The sequence below is a fragment of the Zea mays genome, chromosome 3, assembly GCF_902167145.1.
Source record: "Zea mays cultivar B73 chromosome 3, Zm-B73-REFERENCE-NAM-5.0, whole genome shotgun sequence".
Lineage (NCBI taxonomy): Eukaryota > Viridiplantae > Streptophyta > Magnoliopsida > Poales > Poaceae > Zea > Zea mays.
In genome coordinates, this window is record NC_050098.1 from 143,154,809 (window position 1) to 143,166,736 (window position 11,928).

The 11,928-nt window shown below is 43.4% G+C and overlaps 1 protein-coding gene across 3 annotated transcripts; it reads right to left on the reverse strand.

Annotated features, from left to right (window-relative positions):
* Window positions 1-6,821: 6,821 nt before the first annotated feature.
* On the reverse strand, window positions 6,822-8,828 carry LOC100304247 (uncharacterized). Of its 3 annotated transcripts, none has more exons than XM_008674819.4 (2): window positions 8,544-8,828; window positions 6,822-8,436 (listed from the first exon to the last, which is right to left on the reverse strand). In XM_008674819.4, exon 2 carries the CDS (start codon window positions 8,363-8,365, stop codon window positions 7,076-7,078), a length of 1,290 nt encoding a protein of 429 aa, XP_008673041.1. In that variant the 5' UTR covers window positions 8,366-8,436; window positions 8,544-8,828; the 3' UTR covers window positions 6,822-7,075. The 3 variants fall into 3 exon arrangements, with proteins under 3 accessions (XP_008673041.1, XP_023157679.1, NP_001159164.1); XM_023301911.2 differs by having other exon boundaries at window positions 6,822-8,454; window positions 8,544-8,635; NM_001165692.1 differs by having other exon boundaries at window positions 6,843-8,428; window positions 8,544-8,587.
* Window positions 8,829-11,928: the final 3,100 nt, after the last annotated feature.

Below are 11,928 nucleotides of genomic sequence, written 5' to 3' on the forward strand. Positions count from 1 at the left end.
TGAGCCAACAGTCAGCCGGGCCAACGGTCGGCCGCGTAATCCGCGCGCGACGCGTGGCAGAGCCAACGGTCAGAAGGGGGCACCGGACTGTCCGGTGTGCACTGGACAGTGTCCGGTGCGCCAACGGCTCTGAATCTTTAACGGTCGGCTGCGCCAAAATAGGAAAGAAATCCGCATCGGACAGTGTCCGGTGGTGCACCGGACTGTCCGGTGTGCCAGGCGACTGAAGGCAAGAATTGCCTTCCTGGAATGCTCTCAACGGCTCCTAGCTGCCTTGGGACTATAAAAGGGACCCCTAGGCGCATGGAGGAATACATCAAGCATTCTCTAAGCATTCCTAAGCACCAAGACTCCAATTTCGCGCATTTGATTCTTTGTGATAGCAACTAGAGCTCCATTTGAGTAGAGAACTCTTCGGGTTGTGTTGTGAGCTCGAGTTGTGACTTGTGTGTGTGGTTGTGCTCTAATTTTGTGTCTTGTGTGCATTAATCATCCCATCCTTACTTTCGTGCTTCTTTGTGAACATCAAAGTGTAAGGGCGAGAGGCTCCAAGTTGTGGAGATTCCTCGCAAGCGGGATATAGTGAAACAAAGCAAAACATCGTGGTATTCAAGTGGGTCTTTGGACCGCTTGAGAGGGGTTGAGTGCAACCCTTGTCCGTTGGGACGCCACAACGTGGAGTAGGCAAGTGTTGGACTTGGCCGAACCACGGGATAAACCACTGTGCCTATCTGTGTTGATCTTCTTGTGGTTATTGTGTTTTGCAAGAACTCCTTTCTAGCCACTTGGCTTTATTGTGCTAACTCCTAATCAAGTTTTGTGCCATTAAGTTTCAAGTTTTTACAGGATCACTTATTCACCCCCCCTCTAGGTGCTCTCAATAAGGCAAACTATCAAGGACTAAGTAGTCTTTTCTCCTTTAGGTCGGTTCCATCTTTCACCATCATTATCATTGCCAAGCCAAAGGTTCTTCAGCCACAGCTTCGGCGATCGCTCATCCTTCCTTCAGATCGCATCTTTATATCACACATACCTTTATCTCAAAGCTGAAGCCTCTTGCAATAGTCTTTGTTATACTGAAAAATATGTTAGTTAAGTTTTTGAGGACCTTCGGAAGAGGAAGGCCCCAACACCCGATGTTGTGGCCTCTTCAACGGGGACTAGGTTCTTTGGAACCAAACCTCGGTAAAACAAATCACGGTGTTCACTTGCATTGATCTTCACTTGATTTGTTTCCCCTCTTTCCTCTTTCTAAAGTTCCCTTGCTCATATTGATTTGAGTTTGTTCCCAAACATTATCCGCATTGATTGAGAAACTCTAAGCAAGGAGAACCATCTTTTGAACTCTGATTTAATTATAACGCTAACCTCAGCCTTAGTGCGTGTTTAAAGTTTATAGATTTCATGTTTCGCCTATTCACCCCCCTTTAGGCGACTTTCAACTACACAATTGTTAAATAAAAATCATCTAAGTTAGTACTAATCAAGTTAATATATATCTATAAAAGGGTAAACTTAAAACCATAAATTAGATTTAATTAGAAAGCCTAATTAATTAACAATAGTTAAGCAAATAGCGCCCTAATTAATTATTTAAAACATGTGAAATGACTAAATAGTATTATTAACATGTAGACAACATTTTTATCAAACTTACGTAACTTGAACGCGTCAGAACGGGTATTTAACGCAAGAGATATCACATAGTTAACAAACTAGGGACATGTTCGTAATTGACCGTAGACTTCAGGGATTAGCTAAAGGTTTTCACAAGACATGAATTATTGTAATATTTACATGTTTCGTCGAGGGTGTTTTTGCAAAAAAAAAGTGCTTCTTCTACCTCTCTCACGTGTAGCAATAGAGGTCGCGCATGGGAAAAGAGGTGACCGGTTTGGTCGGTCGAACCCAGGCGAGGACAGCATAGGGGCACTCGTGCGCAGTTGGTGGGGCTAGACTGCTTAGCATAGCGGCGGGACAGGGGAGATTCATGCACTCGACACAGCTTCGGCATGGACGGGACCGCTGTGGGGGTTGGGCGAGCTCGCATGGCACGGCGGTGTCGAAGGTGGTTGGGCGCGTAGGGGATGGGGTCGCGCGCGGCGAGGAGTGCCCGCGGCGTGCACGCACGACAACAGTCATGCGAAGGCGAGGCGGGAGCGGATGGAGAGGGTTTAGGGAGGGGGAGAGCGAGCGTGCTGGGGGAGTTCAAATGGGCCTAGGGCGTGGAGGCGGTTGTGAGGGAGAGAGAGAGTTGACATGCAGGGCCTAGGCTGCAACAACACAAGTGGGGTGAGGCTCACTGACGTGCGGGGCCTACGATCGGGCGTGGCGCTTGCGCCAGCACGCGCGGTAGGGGCAGGGGCGCTGAGCGGGGGAAAGGGGAAGATGAGCGGGCTAGGGCTAAGCGCTGATATGGGCAGGGGGTGAGGGAGCTAGGCTGAGAGAGGGAGGAGCGCGACCGAGGTGGGTCGAGGCTAGGGAAATGAGGGGTTATAGGCTTTCCCTTTTTTCTCTTTTCTTTTCTTTTTTGAATTCAAACTCAAGCATGAATCACAAATTAAATGGATGCACACCAAGTTCATTCATCAAATAAATATATATCTGCTCCAGCATGATGCAACATTCTATAACTCCCTTAGGGTTATATTTGCCAATTCGAAAATATGTATTCAAAACTACTATCCTCTCTTAAGAAAAGAAGGAAAAAGAAAAAATGAGAGAAGGAAAAAGAAGGGTAACACCTGAATTTTTATGGATATTAGAAAAGAAATTTATACCACAAAATTCAGGGTGTTACGAATATGCATTTGGTTCATTAGTAAGGATTGAATTTGGTTTTGCATAAAAGAATTTATAAAAAGAATGAAAGGTTGATCTTAACAACAAAGCAAGGGAAGCATGTTTAAGTAAATGCAAGCAATTAGCAATGAGAGCTCGATCTTCCTTGAGCCCCTTTCAGTTACTAGTTTGTATCTAAAAGCATTGGACTTATATCATAAAATTCAAAACTCTGCAGAGGAGTACACATTAACCCCACCAAAGAAAACAGATATTGCCCACATTATCCATCAATATATGAAGGATACCTCAACATCTCAACCTTTTTCAAGTCCAACCAAAGGTTCCCACAAATAGTTTGACCATGTGTCGGGGTACTAGCTTATTTTAGCTACCCACGCTACATCTCATTTGAATTCACAAGAAAACTAGACGCCACAAAGTACTTAGCTTGCCACACTGATATAGACATGTGGTTTCTACAAGTATGTTCATGTCTTACTACCATAGATACATGGTCCTTAACTAGTCTACTAAGCTACACCATTCATGACCTTGCTCGTCTTGCCAAGGTCCAACCCCTTGCTAGCCCTCAATTCATCTTCATCATCTTGGTGAAGTTTTAGTTCATTTCTCCATTTTATGTTTCTTAGTAGACAAACAAGTCCTACACACACGATTGATAAAAAATCATCACCTTCTTGACTTCTACCATCTAATCAAGCTAAGCATGGATTATACGACAACAAAATTAAACAAGCAGTGTTATAATGTATTGGATAAATCATAAGGATGGAAGCTCAAATAGGTAATTGTAGGAACTCTAGTCATATAGTAACATAGCATGCATACTTAAGCTTTAGGCACTTTATGCAAACTAAAAATTATTAGAGATTCTTAAGCGGATGCTTTGCAATGATATGGGGTGTATGGTGAATAATGTCAAACACAATTTTGTTTAGGATATTTGACACATATCGAATGCATGTTTTGAAATAAAAAAACGATGTTAAGTAGAGTACATGACATGCCTTGTAATGATGTGCTCCCTCCATTCTTTTTTATTTGTCGCGGTTTAGTTCAAAAATGAACTAACAGGCGACAAATATTTGAGAACGGAAGTAATATAACATATGTGCTACAATTATATGTAACATATGTGTTGAAGCATAGCTAAACATATGTTATAAATGTTCTTGAGTGCCATCTGAGTGATCACTAGCTAGAAGTCCATGGGATCATGGACTATGTGGCTATAATTGTCCACATGAACATTTTTAAAATTTCTAAGTTTGTGATTTTTGGACTATCTGGTGTTCTTCTAGAGTGCATAAGCAAGTAAGTGCAAATTAGGTAGCCTTGGGATTAAAAATTGAATTTTGTCATGGTGTTTGGTGCTTCTCTAGACAATCCATGAGAACATGTGTTTTGTGGGCTAAGTGTTTGTGTAGAGTGAGTGTTATCATGAACTATTTGGTGTCCCTCCAAATAGTCCGCGAGAACATAATTGATGTGTTTTACAATAATGGAATTCAACTCCAGGGTTTATGCATGTGCAAATTGTGTTATGGGTCTAAGGTTTTATAGAGCATATCTATCTAGCTGAATCTAGCTACATTGCTTCTGATGCAAAAAAAAGTTCAGTGGATCCGTTTTCTAGATGATGAACATCTAGCTTTGATATTCTATGCATCTAGAAGTTATGCTCAAAATCAACTTACCAAAGGGTCGAGAACTTGTTGCTAAGTTTCTTGGTAAGTGAAAGAAGTTGGATCCACCTCTCCTTGAAATCCCTTCTATTTTCTTCTAACCAGGGAGAGAGGGCTCTTCCCTCTCCAATCCTCAACACTTATCGCCTCCTTAAATCTTCATCCCCATGGTCATATTGCTGGCATCTACCCTTGATCCTCCCTTCCTCCTCTTCATGCCCTTGGGTGTTTTATAGAGAGTGAGAGGGATAAATTAGAGAGAGTGGCGATGAGAGTGAGTGTGAGATAGCAAGGGAGTGTGTTGTTGGTGACTCATTGGCTAGAGGTGTCTAAATGTGGGAAACTCACTTTTGTTCATGTTATGATCTAGTGGATTGTTCAGACGGACACCAATCTATCCATAGGAACATCGCGTTTGTGAAAAACTGCTAAGTCTGTAGCCATGTTCTCAGGAACTATTCGAGTATGCATTGTACTGTTTGGAGGGACATGACAATGTCCAAAAGGTGCAGATTTGTGCATATGCATGTTTCAAAAATGAAATTGATTTGCAAATGATGCTCATGATATTGATGAAAATGTTCTAATCATGATTGGGTTGTGACAAGCCTCCCTCTTAGGACAATCGTGTCTCAAGATTCTCTACAAGTATATTTTTCTGCATCATAATCAAAATTCTAAAGAAAATATAAGTTTTATTCCCTTCTAGTTGCCCTTTGGATAACAAACTCAACCAAACTCGAAATGGGTAGTCCTTATACATTGAATAGAAGAGATTAGGGTATTTAGATCCTATTCTGTATTCAACTTCCCAAGTAGTTCCTTGTACTTGATGGTGACTCCATTACACCTTTTCCATGTTCATGATTTTTCTCATATCTTTCTTTTCAAGAAATCCAAAACAGCAATTGGATACTCCTTGTAGCTCAAGTTTTGATCTAGATTAAGGTCTTGCAATTATACTAGGTTGGTTGGTACTTGGAGACACTTCTTAAGTATACATGAAAGACATTGTGAATTCTCAAAAGTGAATTTGGTAGAGCATGAGCATAAGTCACTTCTTTCTTGGCATAGATTTTGAAAGGCCTTACATGTCTAGAGATAATTTCCACTTGTCTTGAAATCTTTGGGTGCCTTTGAAAGTTGTAGCCTTCAAGTATACATAATTGTCAATTTGCTCTTCCATTTTTTCTATGGACATTTGCATATGCCTTATAGCGCTCTTGTGTGAATTTCAAGCTTCGGCGAATTTGGTCCACCTTCTCTTTAGAGTCTTGTACAAATCTAGTTCCATATAGAAATCATTTTCCCATCTCTGACCAATTCAAGGGGTTTGACAATCCCTACCATAATGAAGTGCTTCATCTAGAGACATATTGATGCTCGCTTGGTAATTATTGTTGTAAGCAAACTCTGCAGATGGAAAGCATATGTTCCAACTTCCACTATACATGATAACATATGAACAAAGCATATATTCTAAAATTTGATTGACTCTTTCGGTCTATCTACCAGTTTGGGGGTGGTAAATGGTGCCAAACAATTGTGTTATGCCCATAGTAGGGTGCAAAATCTCCCAAATTTAGTGGAGAATTAGGATCCTCGATCTGACACCATGGTCTCAGGTACATTGTGTAGGCATACAACCTCGGTAAGATAAAGCTCAACATAAGTGGAAAATCAATAATTGGTCTTCCCTAAAATAAGTGTGCTAGCTTGATGAGTTGGTCCATAATGAACCAATTGAGTTATATCCAATTGTAGTTCTTGGTAAATAAGTGACGAAATGCATTGAGATATCTTCCCTCTTTTCTAAATCGAAATTGGTAATGGTTGGAGAGTGCCACCTAGTTTAAGATGTTAAGCCTTCACTCTACAACATGTCACATTCTACCACAAATGTTGGCTATGTATTGCTTGAGATTATTAGATAGATTAAACAATTTAGGTCATGTTTGGTTCCCTCTGGAACTATATAATTTAGCTTATGTATTATATAAACGTTTATTGATCTGCTTATAGATTATCATAATCTAGATATCTAAATTATATAATCCACTTGATAATTTATGTTGTTTGTTTACCTCTCAACTTATTTAAACTTGATTATATAAAAACTTATTTAAACTCGATTATATAATCTAGGGTAAACAAAGAAAAGAGTAATAGACTGACTTTTATGATTGTTGACAGACATAAAAATGGACTTTTTCGAATAGGGAGAAACATTGAACCTGCAGTTCATCTTGCCGAATTTGGCTTAGGTCTCACGTTTCACTTCACATGGACTGGACACGAGTACGGTTCGTGATGAAAGTCATGAAACCACAGTTGCAGGTCGATCATGCCATTGTCATTATCCATCATATATCATCTCTGTTGCAACAACACCTAGAATTGGCAGGAACATTTCTACAGATCCTGCCATGATAATAAAGTTACACGAAAATTTTGCCGAAACACGAACAAATACACACAACCGAGGTCGATAATAAAGTTACCAAGATCTCAGAAAAAAGGAGAAGGTCCAAGAAAATTACTGTTCTCTCAAATCAGCTGGATTACACCTAGTAGGCTCTGGCTAGCTAGTGGACCAAGGGCTTGTCGCCGTCGACAAGCAGTGGCGCCGACGGCCCCTCCAGCAGCCGCGAGTCCAGAGAGCTCGGCGCGTTGTTGTTCAGGTCACTTCCCTTGCCTCCGCCGCCGCCGTGTCCTGCATCTGCCGCAGCGTCGACCATGTCCCCAACGCGCAGCTCGCCGCTGGCAAGGCTGCCGTCCACCACCGGATGCGGCAGAGGCTGGTGGAGCGGCGTCGGCGGGTACTCCTCCTTCACCTGCCACCGCTGGGGAAACTGGAGGACGTCCATGGCTCGCGGATGCTCCGCGGGCAGAGGGTGGTGCTGGCCCTGGCTCTTCCGCTGCCGGTGGAGCTGCATCACCTGGCTGTGCTTGTTGGCGTGCTCCGACGGCTCGAAGGTGGGGCTCGCCAGCGGCCGGTACTCCGGCAGCAACCGGCCCTGCCTGTACCGCACGCCGCACGCGTTGCACAGCGTGCTGCGGCCCAGCGGCCCTTCCCGCCACTGCGGCGTCGACGACGACCCGCAGTGCAAGCACTGCTTCGCCGACTTCGGGGGCCGCCACGGCTTCCTCGCCGAAGCCGATTTTTTCTTCTTCTTGACGAGGTACACCGCTGGCGCTAGCGGCGGCGCCGCCGCGGGTACCGTCCTCGGAGGCGGCGGGGGTCTCCCCCGTTTCAGAGGCTTCTTCCTCACCAGGTAAACATCTGGAACTGACCCAGGCTCCAAGATCGGGCTGTCGGGCGACGACTCCGAGGCCGGGCTGTCCAGGGGCGGCCGGGCGGGCGTCCTGGCGGTCGCTGGCGTGGGGCGGTGCTTCACCTGACCCCGCAGTGCCCCGGCCGCCTTGAGCCGGACCCCGCAGGCGTTGCAGAGCGTGCCCTGCCCCATCGGCCCCGACCTCCACTGCGGCGTCACCGCCGCGCCGCACTGCAGGCACATCCTGACCCTCTTCGCTGGCCTCTCCTCTGCAGGCGCGGGAGTGTGTGGACCGGGGGCCGGGGCCTGGCGCACGGGCAGGCGCTGGTGACGAGGACAGGAACGGTCCTCCTCGGACGGATTATTGGCCGCCGACGCTGGGGGAACCGGCCTCTTCGCCTCCTCCGGCGCGGGGACGGGGAGCCTGAAGGCCCACCAGCCCGACGGATGGCCACGGTGGCGGATATGGCTGCGACCCTTGCGCCGGACGGTGGCGTCCAGGCAGGAGACGGCGACGGGCAGGGGCAGCGCCGCCGCCGGGAGCGAGAGCACGTAGCCGGGGGGGCCCTCCCACTCCTCTCCTCGGCCACCGCCATCCATGTCGCCGGTCGCCCTGGTCGCCGCAGATCGGCGGTTTCTTGGGTCTAATCCAGGCGGCTGCGCCTGCGCAGCTTGACAACAAATGCTATCTTTAGCAGGCTCCCGAGCCGTATTACACAGGGTGCGAACTGACCTTCCCAACCACCCAAAGTAAAGAGAGAGATTAATAGATCCGCACCTCTCCTTTGCCGCCTTCATCCACCATCGCCATGAACAGCGGCCGCGCGAGCAAGCAGGATAGGCGGCAAACGACGGACCGGCGGCGCGTTAGCAGAGCAAGGGAAAGAAAGAGGAGGTGGGAAAGATGCGCGTCATGTCCCTCACTCCCTCTCCCCTCGCCCTCGGTTTTTTTTTCCTCCGTACTATTGTTTTGGGTTGCATAGAAAGAGGGTCACGAAAACCGCAAAATCTTTCACGAGTTCCGTCGAGCTTTGTCGGAGGTGAGAACGCGATCCCTTGCGTGCACTGACTTGTATTTTCTGGATCATACATCTCTAAACTTGTCAATTAATTTGGTCATACTTTAAAAATACATTTCTAATACACCATCTGTTCTAAAATATTACTTTTTAGATTAAACATACATTCGTTACTATTTAAGAATGTAGTTAATATGTATGTCTATATTTATTATAATTTATTTAAATGTGAGAAAAAGGATAGAAATAACTATATTTCTAGACGAAGAGAGTATGTGGCAATTAATACATCTGCAAACTTGTCAGAGGTGACAAAGTGATAGGTGACAATTAATTTATCAAGGGATGTCATTTATATTACTTAAACTTGTTAAATAGTGTGTCACATATATCTAAACTTATAAAAATAATGTATCACAGTTCTATTTAAAGATTATATCTAGTGTGCCACTGAATGACCTACAAATACATTTTCAAATTTCATGTATCTAGTGGCATCCCTTAACAAGATCAGATACTATAATTATATCTAACCTAGGTTATATCTATATCTAAAATTAAAGAAATAAAGATTCCTCGAACTGTCTTCCCAAAAAGTGTACACTCACCGTCTGTGTCATATATACTCATTCAAGTTGAGATGTTAATAGATCACGATACTAATGTTTCTTTATAATAAATTAAGGCTTTCAATTAATTTTAGTTCAAAAGTAAATATAAATATAGTTCGATCCTAATTCGATTCGATTCGTAAATTTTATAGTGTAAAATTTAGAGCTCATTATCATCACTACAGTCAAGTGATACGGAGTTAAACTTCAAAATATATTTGGTGCACTACACAACCATATTTAATGGTACATCTTTTTTTACCTCATGTATTATATTTGCGTCTCTCCTTATCTCATCTGGTACTTAACTCATCACTCATGGCTCGTGCTCATGTCATGAGAATCATGTGTGGTTATGCATCTAGTGACGGCAAGAAGGTCGATTGATATATATTAAAATAGATAATGCGACCATTACATAAATCTACGAGCGGCTATTCATTTAGGTGACTATATAATAAGATATATGCTACGTTGCAACGTGTGGACACGTTTGCTAGTACACATATTGAAGACACTATTCAACCAAATACATATGATGGCGCACAAGCATAGAACCACATTTAAACAAGGATTCTATTGAGCTTTAATACTTCGATTATTAGTAGGTTTCAAGATATTTTAGAATATTTTTTATGAATTTTGCAGATATCTGATGATATGTTTTTTTATGGTGAGAGGACATCCTTCGAATTGCTCAACCCCGCAAAGCAATTGAGGTTGTGTCAAACTCCTCTAGCTCAACCTTAACTAGCCAGCAACAAAACCTCCATTGACTCCATCGAGATTTATAATTAGTATTGGATTATTTCCGATGGTCTAGGACTTATTTCCAGTTCGTCGGTTCTAATATGTGAAAATAAGCTTATTTTTAATGGTGGGCGTCAGACATAGCTAATGTCCATTAGTCATTAGTGGTCGTCGTCGTTAAAACTGTGCAACAACTGTGACGACGTCTAGTGGGCCCCACAATTTTATGTCTGACGGCTTACATAGAGATCGTTATACATAAAAAATATTATATTTAATGGCTCCATGCAGGTCGTCAGACTTTAATGGGCGCTATTTTTCGACGACCACCCGGTAGCCGTCGGACCTTATATGCTTATGTTCAACGGCTCCTGTGAAAGCCATCTGAAATAGTTTAGCCCTCAGAAATAAAAATAGCAGGGAAGTTAGAATCCTCCCTGCTTTTTGTTAATTCCCACAATTCAAAACATATCAAAATTTATACACGTTCATATAAACATCAATTCGCATCCACATTCACAATTGCAACACGTATTTGCATGGACAAAGCAATATTCACAACCATAAATCGAACATAGTCCATCCACATGTCACATATCACATAGTTCAACAAATTCACACATCGGACTTAGTCGATCAACATTCACATAGTTCAAAATCATACCGAGAGTTGACATACAAGTACTAAAGTTCCAAATGCACTACAAGCCTAAGTAAATAATTCTACTAGTTGTCACATGGCTAGTTAGAATTGTGTCAATTACCTCCAGATGGACTCTGGATGGCGAAGAGGTTGTTCGTCCATGAAGCTATGGTGTCATCTTGGCCAGATCCATCTCCAAGTGCTACAACCGAACTGGGAAGTGTTTGGAAACCATGTAGCACAAATTCGAATGTTAAACACTAAGTTCTTCATTTGTAACACACATGCATGTACATATAAACGAATAACTGTTGTGGATGAACCAAAGGAAAATGTGGCGGAGGTGGAGGCAACGGTCCAAGTGCTGGAGGCGGCATCCCAAAGGCTGGCAACTGGACTCCTGTTTGTTATGCCACTTTCTACAAATTAGATGCAAGTCAATATTAAGGAAGTACGAAATGAAACAAGTTTATAGTTGTTATAAAAACATATCGCATCATCTTATTGAGAGGAAAGCCTGTTGTTGGACCCATAGGTTCGCATAGTACTCGTTCTATTATCTTTGGTGCTCAGCTCGCTGCCTCTTATATTGTGCTTGTTGCCTAAAAGCTTCTCGCGACATAGTAATCTCCATTTTCTGGGCATGGGCACACGAATGAGATGCTTATGCGGAAGATGATACAAACTATCAACCTCAATGTCTCAGCTCCCTAGAGTCAAACGAAGAACCAATATACTCACTCCACTCAATACTCAGTACAATCATAAACATATATGAGCATAACTTAAAAATCAAAATGAAATACTCTCACCGTCCATGGGCTTGTCCTCTTGCGTTCGCATATGCCGCCTCAGGGTCAATTGGTTCGCTCCTCTAGTTGTAGTCAAACTCATAGCGCTCAACCATCTGCTCCCCATATGTTGTCTGGACAAAAACACACCAAATATCAAGACATCATGATGGTGATGCAAAAACATACATTACAGTAAAAATCTCACCAGCTGGTCGATGGTTGTCTAAGTGCACAACATTTTTCCTATACCATGCCATTATAGCCTGAATCCGAGCATAGTACATTACAACCGCAATGACATCGTTCGCATTATACTCGAACACGTAACAAGCGTTGAGATCATAAG

What these genes read in the sequence shown, in the direction of transcription:
- LOC100304247 (NM_001165692.1), bottom strand. Translation starts at nt 8,576, where the DNA reads ATGGCGATGGTGGATGAAGGCGGCAAAGGAGAG. An exon ending in ATGAAGGCGGCAAAGGAGAG is followed by an intron (nt 8,429 to 8,543) that starts GTGCGGATCTAT and finishes CAAGCTGCGCAG; the next exon opens with GCGCAGCCGCCTGGATTAGA.